The sequence below is a fragment of the Salvia hispanica genome, chromosome 1, assembly GCF_023119035.1.
Source record: "Salvia hispanica cultivar TCC Black 2014 chromosome 1, UniMelb_Shisp_WGS_1.0, whole genome shotgun sequence".
Taxonomy (NCBI): Eukaryota; Viridiplantae; Streptophyta; class Magnoliopsida; order Lamiales; family Lamiaceae; genus Salvia; species Salvia hispanica.
The window spans coordinates 22,372,779-22,391,286 of NC_062965.1; the positions used below are offsets into that span (position 1 = coordinate 22,372,779).

At 38.1% G+C, this 18,508-nt stretch overlaps 1 protein-coding gene across 1 annotated transcript; it reads right to left on the reverse strand.

Moving 5' to 3' along the window:
• Window positions 1-14,118: 14,118 nt before the first annotated feature.
• On the reverse strand, window positions 14,119-16,608 carry LOC125202426 (receptor-like protein 19). Its single transcript, XM_048100820.1, has 2 exons — window positions 14,879-16,608; window positions 14,119-14,794 (listed from the first exon to the last, which is right to left on the reverse strand). Exons 1-2 carry the CDS (start codon window positions 16,533-16,535, stop codon window positions 14,289-14,291), a joined length of 2,163 nt encoding a protein of 720 aa, XP_047956777.1. The 5' UTR covers window positions 16,536-16,608; the 3' UTR covers window positions 14,119-14,288.
• Between the last annotated feature and the right edge of the window lie 1,900 nt (window positions 16,609-18,508).

An 18,508-nucleotide genomic window follows, 5' to 3' on the forward strand; every position in this document is an offset into this window, starting at 1 on the left:
CGAAGGCAGTGGTTTTATTCCTCAAGGTTTGGACCTTTCGATCTAAGACTAACTGGGGTTGCTCCTCGTAGCTCAGATCCGGGCTTATAGCAATATCCTCGTAACGAATCACATGCTTCGGATCGAACACGTATCTTCGCAGTTGCGCCACATGAAAAAAAACGTTGTGCACGTTCCCAAGGCTGGGCGGCAACGCTAAACGATAAGCTATGGGTCCTACTCCTTCTAGAATCTCGTACGACCCGATAAAACGTGGCTTCAGCTTGCCCTTGACTCCAAAACGCGCTATCCCTTTCGACGGGGATACTTTGAGGAAAAACTTTATCACCAGCGTGGAACTGTAGGTCCGTCCGTCGAACGTCGGCGTACGACTTCTGTCTGTCCTGAGCTTCCTTCATTCGCGCGCGGATTTGTCGAACGATTTCGACCATTTCTTCGACTGCATCGAGTCCAAGCGCTCTTCGTTCGCCAACTTCATCCCAGTAGAGCGGAGATCTACACTTTCTCCCATAAAGTGCTTCGTATGGCGCCATGCCGATCATTCCTTGAAAGCTGTTGTTGTAGGCGAACTCGATCAAAGGGAGTGCGGTCTCCCAACTTCCGCCTCGGTCGAGCACCACGGCTCCTAACATATCCTCGAGAGTTAGTATCGTCCTCTCGGATTGTCCATCGGACTGTGGGTGAAAAGCGGTGCTAAAGTTTAAGCGTGTTCCAAGCTCGCGTTGTAGACTAATCCAAAATTTCGAGGTAAACTTCGGGTCACGATCAGACGTAATCGTCACTGGGACTCCATGTAATCGCACGATCTCTTGAACGTAGATCCGAGCTAACCTATCCGATCCATGGGTTACGGGGATGGGTATGAAATGCGCACTCTTGGTAAGTCGATCGATGATCACCCAAATCGCGGTGTTCCCTTTAAGGGTTTTCGGCAACGCAGTCACGAAGTCCATAGCGATGTGCTCCCACTTCCACTCGGGTATCTCAAGCGGTTGTAAGGCTTTCACCTGTTGGCAGGCTAAGCAACGCTCCACGAAAGCTGCGACGTCTCTCTTCATGCCGTTCCACCAAAAGGACTTTTTCAGATCCTGGTACATCTTCGTGCTCCCGGGGTGAGCAGTGTATGGGGTTTCGTGCGCTTCGCTCAAGATTTCATTCCTAAGACCTTCGTCGTTCGACACACACAGTCTCCCTTTAAAGGTAAAAGCGTTATCGGAAGCCTCACTAAAATTTCCGGATTCACCGGTTCTCACTTCGACTCGAATCTCCTCTAACCTCACATCTAGTCGTTGTGCTGCCACGATCCTCGTTCTTAGATCAGGTTCTACTACTAACGCGGCGATTCGACCTTTCACGGTATCGGGTGTTCTAACTACTTCTATCCGCAACTTACTCAACTCTCGCACTAAACTTTCCTCTCCTGTTAGAAAAACAGCGAGTTGCGAATGGTCTCTACGGCTTAAAGCGTCTGCTACTACGTTTGCCTTGCCGGGGTGGTAGTTGATACCACAATCGTAATCCTTCACTAGCTCGAGCCATCTCCGTTGTCGCATGTTCAGGTCCTTCTGTTCGGAAAAGTACTTCAAACTCTTATGGTTCGTAAAGATTTCACACCTAACTCCGTAGAGATGGTGCCTCCAAATCTTTAGGGCATGCACTACTGCGGCTAACTCTAAATCGTGGGTGGGGTAGTTCAACTCGTGCGGTTTTAATTGTCGTGACGCGTAGGCGATCACCTTGTCGATCTTCATCAATACGCATCCTAATCCGACCTTCGCGGCGTCGGTGTAAACTACGTAGTTCCCTCCAAGCTCTAGCACAGCTAACACTGGTGTGGTGGTCAGCTTTTTCTTCCTTAGCGTCTCCAGCGCGATTCGTAGGTGCTCCGCGTGCTCCTCCTCGTCCTTCGAGTAGACTAAGATGTCATCTATGAACACTAAGACGAACGTATCTAGGTACGGGTGGAAAAACTCGGTTCATCAGGTCCATAAATACGGCTGGGGCGTTGGCTAGACCGAACGGCATCACGACGAACTTATAGTGACCATATCTCGTGCGAAAAGCGGTTTTGGGTATCTCCTCCTTGGGAACCTTCAGCTGGTGGTATCCGGATTTTAAATCCATCTTTGAAAACACGACGGCTCCTCGGAGTTGATCAACAGGTCGTCTTTCCTCGGCAGTGGGTAGTTATTCTTAAAGGTTAATTTGTTCAATGGCGCCTAAGGACACAGGTGCGGCTCCTGGTTCGAGATCGGTCGTGAACTCCAGTTGTCGATCTGGCGGCGGTCTTGATAACGCTTCGGGGAAAAAGTCTGGATAAATTTCGTATGACAGCGACGTCTTCGATCCTTCTCTCCTCCTTCTCCTCTCCGTGGAAGATAGACAAGGTAGACGGGGCGTCCTTTCTTTATCATCGCGGTGGCTTGTAACACGGAGATTATGGCGGTTCGCCGGTTCATCGAGATTCTGTGGTATACGATGGGTTCCTTATTCGGGGCGTGTAGGGATATTCGCCTCTCGTCACAGCGATTCGTCGCAAAGTTAGCGGTCAACCCGTCCATTCCTAAGATTACGTCGACATCTCTCATTGCCATAACTCGCAGATCGTGAGCAACTAACCTAGGTTCTCCTAGTACGATTCCTACGTTCGAGCAAGTTCGGGAAATTCTATAACACGACATTCGATTTCCTAGCAGCTCGATATAAGCAATTCGTAAATGCGAAATATTTCTCGTCTCGTTCTATTGGTCATGCCTACACCTCCTGTTGGTGTATCACTTCAGCGCGTGTCTGTCTGTAGAACTTATTTCCCACGTGTATCTTAAAAGATTTAAGCTTTCGCCTTCCCTTGCCGTGTCGCATCAAGAACTAGAGTATGTATTAAGACTTAAATGTTAATCAAACAGTCTTAACTTGGATATGGACCGATTTCAATTCGAGGAAGCACCACAAAATGTCTTTCATCGGAAAGGCTCCAAACTTTATTAAGGAAACAAGAATAACATTTCTAGCTTCACACTTTCAAATCTCATCATTGACAATTGGTTTGAAACAAGGCAAGGACTAAGTTTCATTGAACATAACTCGTTCATTCTGAGAATTAAATAGTTTAGAGGTATCAAGGAAAGACCCATAGAGCTTGAGAATTTAATTCTGATGAGAGCTCGAAAGAACATGAGATGGGTCACGAAAAACAGGGTGAAACCTATTCTGATGTACTGGAAAAATTATGATTCTCCCTATAAGTAGGGTTCAAGGAATGATCACGCAGTAATATTGAAAGAATGCAGTTGTGCAAGAAAAGACATGGGACAGTTGCACAACAAGATGAAATATACTTGGAAGAAAACAAAATGGGCAAGTACATTCACGAAATAAGGTAGTAAAGAGTGGAAACCACTCATTGCAAGATAAGGTAGTAGAAAAGTGCGAATTTCAATTTCGCGCAACGAGGTAGAAAAGAGTAGAAACAACTCATTGCAAGATAAGATATTAAGAAGGTGCGAATTCCTCATAGAATCTCAAAATGTGGTCTCGAAGGGGTCTCAGTACAACGAACGAAAAGGAGTAACGCAAATGCGAAAGTAAAATGGTAAGGTGAATAAAAGTTTTAGAAATCTTAAATCCCATACCAGACTGCCCGATAAAATTTGCAAAAATTTCGGACAACGGTTTTTTGATCGAAACATGTCAAGGCCTAAAACGATTAGTCGCGTCAAAATTTAGAAATATAAACAAATGTCATGAAGTAGCACCGATAATGGTTCAACGGTTTTGTTGAGGGCAACTCGAAGTGATTGGAACTTTTCAGAACCGTTAAGGAAGAAGAGAACATGATAGCCTTAACTTGGTGCTGAAGAAAGAAAAGTCATTGAGGGTGAAACAATACATGTAGTGAAACCGAGCTAAAAGAATTTCACTTCTACCAAAGAGAGCTTGCAACAAACATGGTTATAAGATAAAGGGGTGAACCAAAGTTTCAGGAAGAATATTCCATCCTTTGAAGAAAAGCAGGTCTGGAGATTTGATCACACTGAAGGTCATAACTACAGACAACTTTAGGAATGAAGTTCAATGACGGAAGCTCACAAAACCAAATATCGTTCTTATGAATTTGAAGAATACCACTCAAATGTGAGGTCCAAAGTTAAAAAGGGCAAACACAAATTTCACGCCAAGTGAGTCGTGACTCGATATAGGAAAAGAAATAATGGGTATCACTTGCAAATTGTGAGTCAAACGAGGTGTTTAAATAGATAAGGGCTCATGGTTATTCAAAACTTCCCGAAAAGAACTTAGGATCCAAGTAAGTACTGTTGATTTTAAAAATCGGTCATTCTAACTACGATGGTCGCACTTCCTCGCACATCTCTCCCGAGCCTAATCATGGTAACGTCGTTCTATGAAACCGTGGATTCCAAGTCGAGATTCATCGTATCGTCGTAAATAACTAAATTTGATGGTCGCATCTTCAAAGCCTTCTTCTTGTCGTGTCACATAGTCCTTTCGATTGCCATTATACACGTGGTCCTAATGTGTCGTAAACGTCGTCGTATTTGTGTCGCGTCGCCACTTTGGCATGGTATGCAAGACTGCATAGTTTTATTAGATCTTGGTATGATCTCGCCATTGTAAGGGTACACCAAGGCTCGAAGTATACTTATTTTCGTTGGTTCTATCACTCAGGAAAGTGATACTGCAGTTGTCAACCTACAACTAAGTTCTAGCACGTTCAGTCTGGCCTACTTCTTAGGCACTCTATAATTTCAAGCATAGCTTGGAGTCTCATACTAGTCATTTCACGTTCCTATTGTTGATATAAGCGTTGTGATCGTATAACTAAGTCATGCTAGGTTCCAAGTAGTCCAGATCTAAGCATCTCAACATTTCAACATAAATCTCACGTAATCACATTCGCAACAAAGTTCCAAAGTTCCCCATTACCACACAAACTTCATCCATATATTGCACAATTAATAAGTTTATTTGAATAGCATATTTCACCACATAAATCATTTGATGTTCCATAGCATATCAAGCATCGTATATTAATATATGTAAAGATTAGCACTTAGTCGATGCATCATCTACAAAATCGCATTTCCAACTTCATGCAGTTCATGTCCATCTATTTCACAATCACATAATTGCAACTACACATGCGTCATACTTCGCCTTCACAATTTCAAAATCATATATTTTCAACCAAATATGCATTAAAATTTTTGTCTTCCAAGTAATCAACATGTACGTCCTTCAAGTTAAATTTGCAGTTTGAATATGTAATGACAAGTCTCAACATTAAGCAACACGTGTTCACAATCATACCTCAATATGTGATACATCATGCCTCATTATTAAACAAAAGCAATCATACATTTGCATGGTGTCTCCCATTTCATAACTTCACCACTTTTTTTTCCAAAAGCCATAGTATTTACTTCATATTTCACATAGGAGTTGCTTCGTAGCAGCTAAGTAATCACATTTCACATTTCACAAACTCGCATACAATACTTGACAGATCACCATTCGGGAAGCATCGCTTCACATTCATAACAATATTCTCAACAATTAAGGCATGCTTCTCACAGAAAATAACACCTTCCACCAAAATTTCCAAGAGCATAAAGTTTCAATCATAAGTCATAGTAATACATTGTACCTCTTTCTTCATGGTTGAACGGGACGAGGTGCGGTGTTGAGCCTCTCGTGTTCAGTTTATTAATATTAGAGTACAAGAACAAACTCCTATGTTTTGAACAAAGACTCTTGGGTCCAGAGCGGAAAGAACTGAGGCTCTGATACCAACTGTAACAGCCCGCTCTCCTAGGGTACAATAAATGCGGCAACTGCTACCAAACGGACTCGAAGAAATGAACAAGGCTAGGGTTTCATTTAAAGAATTTTGACCAAGAGATTTAAAAGAACTATCAGAGTATTTAAAGCGACAACTTAGCCTAAAAGCTTGAATGAGAAAGAGAAAGGGGTATCATAAATAACGATCAAATTCTCAAGAGTACGACATAATATTTAAGATAAAATCACAAGAAAAAGTCTAAGGCCTCAAATCGAAGGAAAGATGTAAATATCCAAAAACGACGAACTCTAAGGTGCATCAAAACTCAGCGGAAAACGACCAAGAGAAAGAATAGCCATGTATGAAGACACAACTACGCTTGAAGTTCATAACATCCATCTTAATTAATTATCATGCTCAACACCCGCCACCGCTCGTCGTCATTCAACCTGCACATAAGGAAAACACATGCAGGGCTGAGTATTTTGAAATACTCAGTGAGCTCGTTGCCAAAACATTTTATAAGTTATGCCACCCTTACCAAGTGAACTCGAGTTTTACAATTTATCAAATCAAATATCATCGAGTGTCACAAAGTATTTACATAGATTGGCCAATCAAATATCTCCCATTTTCTCATCAAAATCCACAATCATATCCATGGTGCGACGAAAGTGTGGCCACACTTTTCGCCCACAAGACCGGCCGACTAGCAAGGACGGCTCACGATCCCCTTGTGTACACAGCCTGGTAGGGTTTGCGGCCCGTACTCAGACCCGAATTCGTATAACATATCCAAAACCTTGGCCCAATGGAGCGAACTCACAAACTAGGCTTCAGGCACAATATCACAATAAAACGAATATAGGCATGGCATAACAGTTAAACCACCCTTATAACACCAATCAATATTTTGCAAGAAGTAAAAGAGTTTAAGAATAAAGCCCACTTCGACTGCTTAGATTTCAAGTAAGTTTCTCATTTCCTTTATCTGACTTTGCAACCGGGGTTTCACCTTTTAAATCACATAGGTACATACAAATCAAATTCACAATTCAAAACCTAATTCATGCATGTCTCGACGTTTTTCCCTTTTCCCAACGACTTAACTTAATATGACCAAACATAAACATGTTCACTATATATAATTTACTCGCATATCAACTCTAGATCTAACATCAACATATATCGCACATGAGTATTTTGCCAACACACAACACACACACACACTCGACACACACACACACGTCACACACTCACGGTACACACACACATACACATGTTCCCACATCCCTTTTTATCCCTCTTTCACTCAACCAAGATGCATGAGGGTTCAAGAAGACCGATTAATCGGTTAGAAGAAGAAAAAGAAGAAGTAGAAGAAGAACAAGCATAACTCTTAAACAAAAATACCTTTTTAGCAAAAACAATCGGTAGAAACAAGGTAGAGACTTGATTCATCAAAGTTCATGGATTAAACTTCAATTTCTTCTCAAAGGATGCAAGATTTATGGAGTAAAGTAGAAGAAAATTGAGAGAGAGTTGAGAGGGAGGAGGGGGACGAAAATATGGGGGCTAGGGTTTAGGAGTCCTCTTATTTATAGTGCTCAACAAGATCTTTAGGTAATTAGGATAGAATATTTGGTAAGATTTCATTCTCCACAATTAAATAAATAAATATTGTGAAGTAGGGAAGAAGAATTAACAAAAATAGAATAAGGCAAGGATCCATGATTTTCGAAAATTAGGCCTTCCAAATAGCCAAGATTTTGTTTTGGTATTTTTCCGGAGTAGAATAAAATATCATGGAGCAAAATTAAATAAATAAAAATTTCTCCCCCATTGGCCTAGAAATAGGCGTGTATTTTGAGCCTAATTAAGGCATGGATTTTTTTTTAATATTAATTAAAATAAGGTATGGTAAGGATCTCTTGAAGTATGGAAAGATTTGGTAGAATATTTAAATTCTAGGTATGGAAAGAAATCAAATAAGGGATCAATTAAAATAAAAATAATTCTTTCCTTCCCACAATAGGTGATTTTCGAAAATCACCAAGGAATAAGGGGGCTCGATTTTTTTCTCAACAAAAATAAGGAGCAATTGGGTCTTGGATTTAATTTGGATAAATATCCCAAGAATTAAATTAAATCCGGAAAAATAGAATTTCCTTCTCCAAAATCATAGGGGTCGAAAATTCCAACTATGAGGAATAGGGTTATAGTATTTATGGAAATTTTCTCTAACATTCTCACTCACCCTTAAACAAATAATTCACCTTATAAATTAATTAATCACATAAATATCATAATTCAATAAATCACATGCCACATCATAAAATCAATAAGTTTGACTTTTCAAACTTTCAACGCAACCCTAGACTCAACTCGGCCATAGCATCACATGCAATAAATGCATTCACGACTCCACGTCATCACTAGTAATTAAAAGGGCTCTAAAATTAGGGTTCGGAAATTCGGGATGTTACAAATTCGCTCTTGAGATCAAGTAACAATTTTTTTTTATCATCAAGGCATTTCCCATCGACAAATATTACAAAGAAGAAGAAAAAGAGGTGGAGAAGAAATGAAAGAGACATTGCAAAGAATAGAGGTTTTGTACTATTATGGTATGAAATTCTTGAGTTGAGACGCTTGCTTTAAATATGCATTTGGGAAGACTTAGTCAGCTGATTTTTGGAGAATTGCACTTGCTTTTTAAAAGCAAATATATATTATATGTTGGTATAATCTTTATAATTAGTAGTGTGTCACTTTGTTCACTTGTTTTACTATGATGGAGCAACGGAAGCTGCTATGACGGAGCCTCGTCGGTTCATATGATTCTAGCTTTTTTGTAAATGCACTTTAAAAAAGAATGAGAGACAACTTTTTCTTTTTTTAATGTTTCAACTTAAAAGTTACTAAAATATTTTAATTTCTCTACCCAACTTTCACACTCACTGAAAAAAGTCATAATTCCACACTTATGTCTATCCAAAAATTCCAAATTAGAATGATTCAATAATTACTTTCTATAAATAAATAATTTAAAACTCAATATTGCAATTTGTATCAATTCATCATCTTCAATTTTTTTGTGACCGAACAGGACGAAGTTAGATGAGAGATTTAAATCTTGAGGTCTTTAAGAAACTCTATACATAAATTCAATTAGATATTGTTATAATTTAGAGTGAATAATATCACTTAAATAAATGATTAATGTACATTCAACATTCTTATCATACCAATATTGCACATACTTTTCGGGAATATGGTACCAAATTTCAGTAAATTACAAGTTTTAATAGAAATGATTATTGATTTATTGTAAGTGTAGAAATGATTATTAATAAATGTACTATAGATAGAGAAAGTGGTATGGCAAGTAGTATAAATTATAAATAGCTAATAGATTGATATATTATGGATAAATATGTTGCAAAATAATATCTATAAATTGAAATGAATTACTAATGTTTATGAATGTATTAAAATAAATAGATTATTTTTAGAAAATAGGAAGTATTATTTGAGAAACAAACAATTAGAGTTTTGGAATTTTTATGATATGACACTACACATAATGGCAGGGCCAGTCATATAGGCCAATTTATTTTAATCAAAACCCATTTAGTGTCAAATATGGTTAGACCATAACTGCACAACAAGATAAAGGATAAAACAAAGGAATCACTTTGGTCACATTTACTGGAGCGATGTTTCAATAGAATTTCAAAGTCGCTCCATTTTATATAAAATATAAAAAAGATACTCCACTTTTAACATAAAATTAAGAAGAAATAACACTAAGTCCGGCGTATTGAAAGGATTAAAGATATTTTATAAAGCTTATAGACCTTTTTAGATTGCATATATTTAAAGTGGTATATTCAAATGGTAATTATTATTAAACGTTGGATTTTAAGATCTAAGGGATATGCAGTAATTAAACTGTAGGGTAAATATGTAATCCTTTTTCTGTTATATCATATTAAGCGAGATTTAAGTTAATATGATTATGTTACCTTAATTACCTCTAACATAATTTAAACTTGCTAAAAAAGTGTAATGAGATGTTTTAAGATGGAAAACATATTTATTACTCCCTCCGTCAAGTTTGCCAGAGATTTTATATAGGAAAAATGGTGAAAATATATAGCATAATGTGATATTTATTTTATATTAATCTATACAATATATAAAAGGGGAGTTTTGGGAATATTCACAAAATTGCCATTATGAAATTTTTGTAATATTAATGAAAAAAAATTAAATGTGGGACATTATCTCAATATTTTTAAAAAATTAAATTAAAAATGTATAAACATTAGATTAAAAGCTAAAATAAATAAATCTGTTCATAATTCCCACGTCTTCTTCATTTTCTTTACCATTACTTCATTCCAACTCCACTCACTCCACTCTGCACGTTCAACGCGTGGGGTTGTATACACTTTGTAGACCAATTTCTTTAACACTTATTGTAAACTGTATCAGGAGATCATGACTCTCTGTGGCATACACGATGCAGAAGTAAAACCTATTCTTCTTTGCTCATTTAGTGACTGCACAGTCCGCCTCTACGACCTGCCTTCGTGAGTATCAGAAACCAAAATTCATAAAAGAAAATCTCTTATCTCGTCCTTTTACAGCCATCTAATTTTTTCTGTGTTTCGTGCTTCAAGACTCACGGAGAGGGGAAGGATATTTTCAAAACGGCCAGTTGAAGTGATTCGGATTGGCGTTGACGGACTATTTTTCACTTGTGATGGGACTGGAGAGGTGTCCATCTCTCATGCATGGATTAGTGGAGTGGATGTCATAGATGGAACTACCTAATTATTTGACATGTCTTATGTAGTAATGCATCGTGAATTTTAATCGTGTGGCTATTTTTATTTCTCCAAATGATTTTGTTGTATCTTACCTATATTCTAACATTAGTATTTAAATTTTACAGTTGGGTGGCAAATGGTGTCGTCGGTTCTCCTGCTTTTGCAGTCTTTGATCAAGGTTTGTACAATATCCAAAAGCTAAACTCGGTTCTCGAACATATATAGCAAGTATAGTTTGTTATATTGATTTTCTTTCCCGCTCATACGAAGGTTATGATGTTTTTCTTGGAAACTTTCGTGGATTAGTTTCGAGAGAACACATCAACACGAAAATCTCATCTTGGACAAGTTTGATACGAGCATATTCTAGGATTATCCTCATATCTATTACTACCTCCGTCCCCCAAAATTTGCTACACTTTGACCCGACACGGGTTTTAAGAAATGTAATAGAAAGTGAGTTGAAAAAGTTGGTGGGATGTGGGTCCTACTTTTAAAGTATTAGTTTTATAATAAAATGTGAGTAGGAATGAGTTAGTGGAATATGGGGTCCACTACCAAAAATGGTAAAAGTGAAGTGTATCAAATTTTTAGGGACGGATCAAAATAGTAAACTGTATCAAATTTTCAGGGACGGAGGTAGTATTTATTTAGTTATTGATTTCCATATCTTTTCATATATTATTAGGATCTCTATTTTCTTGTTCTCTAAGTCAGGGTAGTCCTATTTATAGGAGAGACATTGTATTCTTCTCAATCATTCAAGAAATATCAATTCAGTTTATCTTTTATCGTTTCTTTATCTTTTATTGTTCTTTATCTTTCTTGCAAGTTTTCTTATAAAAAACCCTAGAACGATAATTGGCTGCTCGACGGGAATTTCCCCGCGAACGAACCAATATCTTCATCGCGAACTCTCGCAGTTATCCCTCGATACGAGTCCCCTCGTATCAACTTGTGCTTTCATCCAGTCCTCAACCTCTCTGTCTCTATTTACCACCTTCAATCATCTTCATCCTTCATCCATGAATTCCTACAACTACGCCGACTATCACCATCGCCAATTTGACAGACAGTTCCCCTTGCCGCTGCCCATGCCGAGCCCCACATCGTGTTGGTACCCCCAAGAGACAAGACGTGCAATTTGGGTACTCCTATCCAGATATGGCGGCTGTCTCAAATCTGGAGACTCGGCTTGACAACAAAGATCGGTTCGTTGAAGTACTTCGACCTCCAGCACAGCCGCAACCGGATCCAGACCCCGCATATAATCAGTCGCACTATTCTGGTGCAGCGATGACAACTACTCCACACTACCCATGGATGCAGCCCTACCAGTACAACCTACCGACCATCGACTACTACCAACCATTGTCGTTATATCGGCAACCTCTCGATCCCCCAGTTTGGCAAGATCATTCAACGACCAATGATATCGGCCATACGGAGCCTCTCGACATGCCACGTGATCCGGTGACGCAGGAGTTGGAACCGAACCTATCGTTGGCTGCCTTGGTTTCACAGCTTGAGCGCTTGACCGCAGATGTCGAGCAATTGGTGTCACGGATGGATGCAAATGAACGTCTCTTAGGTGATCTATACGGACAGTCGCCGGGAGATCCACACGCTGCGAGGAGCCTTTGCCGCACAGCCGCCCCGCTTCCCGCTGCAGCTGCTGCCGCGACCTTGAATCTTCCCCCACCAGCTCCTCCGTGCAGCCCCTGTATCAATGGTGATGAGAGTGAATTGTTAGACGATGACCCACTCCCACCAGCTTTGATCTCTCAGTCGGGCGACCACGATACTAGTCGTCCAATAACAATGGAGATATCAAAGTGTGTGAATTCTTCTATCGGCAATAGAATAGATAAGGAGGAATTTCACAAGTTTGAGGACGTAAGTTCTAATGATGAAGCAAATCCAAATGATGGTGATGTTGCAAGAATTAATCAGCGACCATCTAACATGAAGACGGTGAAAGTGAACAGCCTGAAGCAAGAGCTTGAGACAGTTATACCCCAACTGGAAGATGAGAGAGAAAAAGGAAGTGATAGGAAGAGCCATTTTTAAACTGGAGAATTGGTTATAAAGGAGAATACAATCTTTCATCCGTTGGAAATATTGAAAAAGAAGGGGCAGAGGCAGATTTGTGTGTTTGACCCAGGAGGATACATTATTTGGTGTGTCGTGTTCCACCTTGAGGGCAAGGTGAATTTTAACTGTGGGGGAGTTGATACGAGCATATTCTAGGATTATCCCCATATCTATTATTTATTTAGTTATTGATTTCCATATCTTTTCATATATTATTAGGATCTCTATTTTCTTGTTCTCTAAGTCAGGGTAGTCCTATTTATAGGAGAGACATTGTATTCTTCTCAATCATTCAAGAAATATCAATTCAGTTTATCTTTTATCGTTTCTTTATCTTTTATTGTTCTTTATCTTTCTTGCAAGTTTTCTTATAAAAAACCCTAGAACGATAATTGGCTGCTCGACGGGAATTTCCGCGCGAACGAACCAATATCTTCATCGCGAACTCTCGCAGTTATCCCTCGATACGAGTCCCCTCGTATCAAAGTTGCTGCATTTTTCATGTTCCTATTTGACCCCATCAGGTTCACATACATTCTTATCATTGAACGTGCGATTAAGTGGAGTGAGTGAGAGGTTTTACTATGTCACGTGTGATTAAGTGGAGTAAGTGGAAGGTTTTACTATGTCATTTAAATTTGGTTTAAACGTTTGATTAGAATTCTAAATACAAATATTTTTGGTCCTTTCATCGTATGCATGAGGTGTGAATTGTTCGATTGTGTACTTTCATGAGTCTCATCTTATGTTTTGATATTGATTATTGATTTTGTGTATTGCAAATTGATTTTGTTCCTTATTTTATTGTAGGTTTAGGTGAGGCGGACGGATTTAAAGATGACAAACAAGTTATTTTACCTATCAGTTTTGTTGAAGAGTGACAAATTGTGAAGAATTGAAGGTTTTAGTTTATAATGATTGAGATTGATTTTTAACTTTAAAGTTAATGTAGTGTATAAAGAAGTTTTTGTTTATTTTAATATTGATTCTAATTTTGTTTAATTTATTTAAAGTTAAATATTAATGTATCAAAAATATACTGTATTAATTTGTGCATAGCACAGACGTGATACTAGTTTTATAATAAAATGCGAGTGAAATGAATTAGTGGTCGTAGGCCTATTTACCATTTACTCCCTCCGGTACTCATTAAATGTCTCATATATCCTTATTTGGATGGTTCCCAATAAATGCCTTAATTCACCAACTCATTCTATCCACAATTACTATAAAGCTAATATATAAAAGTGGATTCACGTTCCATTAAGTTTTTCCACTCACTTTCTTTTACAAAATCAAACAATTTATTAAAAACACGCATCAATTGAATATGGGACATTTAATGGAGTCAGAGGGAGTATTATATAAGTGGTCAGGGACTTCAAATTGCGGAAGGACTGAAATGGCAAACCAAAACTTCTAATAGTGGACAAAGAGAGTACAATTTGTTTGTATGACCAATGAATAGTTCATTGAAACACACACAGAAAAACATATTGCTAAAAGGAAAGTTCACACCACACCATATGCTAATTAAACATAAACCAAATCGCACATCACCTCACTGGTGGTGACTGGTGATGACGTCTCCTAAGCCCATTCCTCCTCTCTTCGCTCATTCTTATGCTTCTTTCATGTCTTCTTCTCCTTCCTCGATCAAAGAACATCTTGTCAGCAACCTCTTCTATTTTCTCAAAGTATCTTTCTCTCAGCCTTCTGCAACATAACAATGTCCATGCGACGCTTGCTATTCCCACAACATAACCAAATGCAGCAAACACATATTCCCACTCAGTCTCCTCATCTTTTGGTTCCGAATCCTGTGATGGTGATGGACCAGGGGGACGATGGTTCTTGAAACTTCCGTTGAGTGGGAATCCAGATAACCCCGCGTTTCCTTCAAATGAATCTGCTGAAAACGTTTGAAAGTGGCTACTGGTTGGGATCGGTCCGGTGAGATGATTGAAAGACAGATTCAAGAATGAAAGGAAATCGAGTTTTGTGAGCTCGTCCGGTATTCTCCCGGTGAGCTTGTTTGTAGAGAGGTCAAGCGACCCAAGATCTGCCAAGGCACCCAATGAACTTGGGATTGCATTAGTGAGAGAGTTGTGGGATAAGTTGAGAAGATAGAGTGAGCTAAGATTACCAATTGCGTCTGGTATATCTCCATGAAAATGATTGGAAGACAAATCAATGCATGTAAAGTCAGGCCAAATCTTCACGAGCTTCACCTCAACTCCTTTGACGGTTAATGTCACCTCATTGTGATAGTAACCATTGGCACCTAAAAAGGTAGAGTTAGAGCGGTCGAGCCTGAGATGTGTAGGACTCTGTAGCATCATTCCTCTCAAACTTGACAAGTTTAGAAAATTCAGACGACCACTGAAATGATTTGAAGATATATCCAGAATTTGAAGATTCGGCCAACTCTTACTACATCTCAAGTCTCCTCGGAATCTATTGGAGCGCAAGATAAGGATGCGCAACCTCAACGGCAGCATACAAGGGAAACTACCCTCAAGGTTGTTGTTTCCAACATTCATCACCCGTAGATTCTTACAATTTGACAGAGACTTAGGAACCTTTCCGCCTAAGTTGTTGTAACTAACATCTATGGTTTTTAGGCGGCACTTCCTAGAAAATTGATCCGGGATAACACCACTAATTTTGTTTCCCCTAAGATTGAGCACTTCATGCACAATTTTGATTAGGCAAGGAGGTATGGTACCACTCAAGTTATTGTAAGACAAGTCGAGAACACTAAATGAAGATGCATTGCAGATGAACGTTGGAAGGACTCCGGTTAGTCTATTGTTTGCGAGCAAGATAGCGGAATACTTTGAAGAGGTTGGGATCAAGGAAGAGAAGGCACAATGCAACTTGTTAGACTGCAAGTTTAGTCTTGTAACATATGAAGCATTATTAACATAGTGAGACTTTTCAGCACATGTAAGAAGATTAAAAGAAAGGTCCAAATTGGACATTTCAGTTCCCCAAATCCAACTAGGAATATCCCCTGTCAAATAATTGTTTGAGAGGTTTAAACTAGACAAAGAGGATAGATTTCTAAGGTCTGGGAAATCGTACAAATTGCAAGATGACAGATGCAACCACTTTAAGCAAATATGTCCATGTGAACTTGAACTCATGTTGGTTGTGTCAATTGACAAGTTGTTGTTAGAAAGAATAAGTTTCCAAGGGCAACTTTGAATCTTACTCATCTTAAAAGTGCCATTGAACAAGTTGTCTGAAAGGTCGAGACTGTCCATGCTTCGAAGCTCGAAGATGAAGTTAGGAATAGGACCTTCTATCCTATTTCTCTTCAAATCTAGCGTAGAAATGTTATAATTAACAATTGGAAACTCTTCGAGCTGGCCACTGAATTGGTTGTTGGACAGACTAAGATAATAAACGGGCAAGGCAAAAAGATGGGGAGGGATGGAGCCGTTCAATGAATTGTGGCTTAAATTTAAAATGGTGAGGTTTGTAAGACCTCGAAAATGCAAGTGAGAAAGTGAGCCCGTCAAATTATTATGGTTCAGATGTACGTATTCAAGACCCTTGCAAGTATGAAATGAAGGAATTGGTCCCATGAAACCACAATGTGACAAATCAAGGTTACTCAAATTTGTGAGATGATGGAACTGGTTAGGAATGGCGCCATTCAATGAATTCATGCTTAAATCCAAAAAAGAGAGCCCTTTGGAATGCAAGGGAGATAGCGAGCCGGTGAGGAAGTTGATCGAAAGATCCAGGTTAACTAGCTCTGTTAGGTTGGCCAACGTCGATGGAATCGATCCCATGAAACCACAAAATGACAAATCAAGGTCTCTTAAATTTGGGAGGAGATGGAATTGGTTAGGAATCTTACTTGTGGCTAAGTAATTGGAGGAGAGGTCAAGCCTCAACAAGTATGTCAACCGGAAGAGGCTTGATGACTCACCAATTCCGCCGGAGATGCCCTCATTAAAGAGGCCCAAACTGATAATGCGACCAGAGTCATCACATCGCACACCTTTCCATTCGCAACAATCATTTGTCGCATTCCACTTCACCAACCGTTCCGAATTGGAAGATTTGAATACTAATTCGGTTTTGAGCTGAAGCAACAATTATTTTTGATCATCGAGGCACTGGCCATCGACAAATATTATGAAGACGAAGAAGAAAATGAGGCGGAAAAGCAAAGAAACTACCATTGCAATGAAGAGGATATATATTATGGTTGAGACATTGCTTTAAATAGGGGAGCTATGGGAAGACTAAGCCATTTGATTTCAAATGATCATATTGGATTTTTGTCTATTTGAAATGTGGAAGCATAAAATAGAAAATAAATAACTAAAATTACAATTCACTTTTTTTTAGTTGGCATTCCACTCAAACCCCATGCCATCTTTGTTTAAGTACATTCAAATTCCATATTTTTCTTTTAAATTTTGTTATTTACAAAATGAAAATAAATAACTAAAATTACATTAATTATATATCGGAAATTACTTAATTTAAAAATCCTAAAATTACACTACGAACGATAAAATGAACTTCAATATGTACTTGTTCATGACTAAAGTTCTTCAATAAGATTTTATCGGAAGCTTGTTGTTTGCGTAGAGAAGCATATCAATAAGAACTTCTCAAAATTATTTGATATTGTACTTATATAGATGAAATTGAATAGAAAAAGTATCGTAAAATAAATGTTTTATATTTAATGGGATGGAGGCAGCATGTTTTTTAAAAAAATTCTTTCATTCTAATTTTGTATGTTTTAGTATGAATTCTTTATTAACTAACAATGGATTATTAACATTGATAAAGTTATAAGTAGGGTAGCTTGGTTCTCACAATCTATCTTACCATTACTTCATCCATGTTCAAGTAATGTTCAACTTTGAAAACAGTTGTCGTCCAATATAATATCTTATTACAAAATTGAATAAAAGAGTCATAGTAAAGTACTACTACCAAATTTTACTTTATTTTCATATTTCACCATAATAAATAAGGTAATTTTGAAATAAATTTGCATGTGTACAATCACTTGTTTTCCTCGTGTCGTTGTTGTGCAGATCCGAGTCATCCGACAGGCGTGAATTATATCTCTAGTGGATCACTATGACATTGGTTTACATTCAAAGTTTGAATTATTTATGTTACCTTTTTTATATATTAATGGTGTTTTTCCACATCACTTTCATCATTTTTAATGATATTTCCAAGTCTTTATTGTTTGCCACCTAAATCCCAAGTCTTTTTCTTTTTTTTAGAGAAGGCAGACCACCGTCAAATTAAAAAAATAAATCAGTGAGCATAAGAAATACCAAGTCTATCGTGCAACATTCAAATACTAAGCCATATGGATGGTAAATCCCTAAGTCTTTATTGTTTGCCACACAAACAGTTGATGTATGACTATTTTAATGGTTTAGTAAAATAGTACTACTCCCTCCATCCGGGCTAAGATGATACATTTTTTGGTCGATGCGAAATTTTAGGAGTTATTGGTTAAAGTATTTAATTGCAAGGAGAAAAAGTGGGTGTAAGTATTAAAATAGAAAGAGAAATAAAGATGGATATTTTAATAGGAGTGGGAAAAAGTGGTTGGGTGTATAAATTAGAGAGATAAAGTTTCCAAAAAAAGAAATGTGTCATTTTAGTTATGACAAACTAAAAAGGAAAACATGTCATCTTAAGCAAGACGGAGGGAGTAACCTAACTTTGAAGTATGAATGCAATATGTCACCCGACTTGAAAATAAATGATACTCCATAAA

Coding starts and splice junctions, on each gene's coding strand:
- LOC125202426 (XM_048100820.1), bottom strand. CDS start 16,535: ATGGGATCGATTCCATCGACGTTGGCCAACCTAACAGAGCTAGTTAAC. Junction 14,795..14,878: donor AGATATACCAGACGCAATTG/GTAATCTTAGCT, acceptor GTGCCTTGGCAG/ATCTTGGGTCGCTTGACCTC.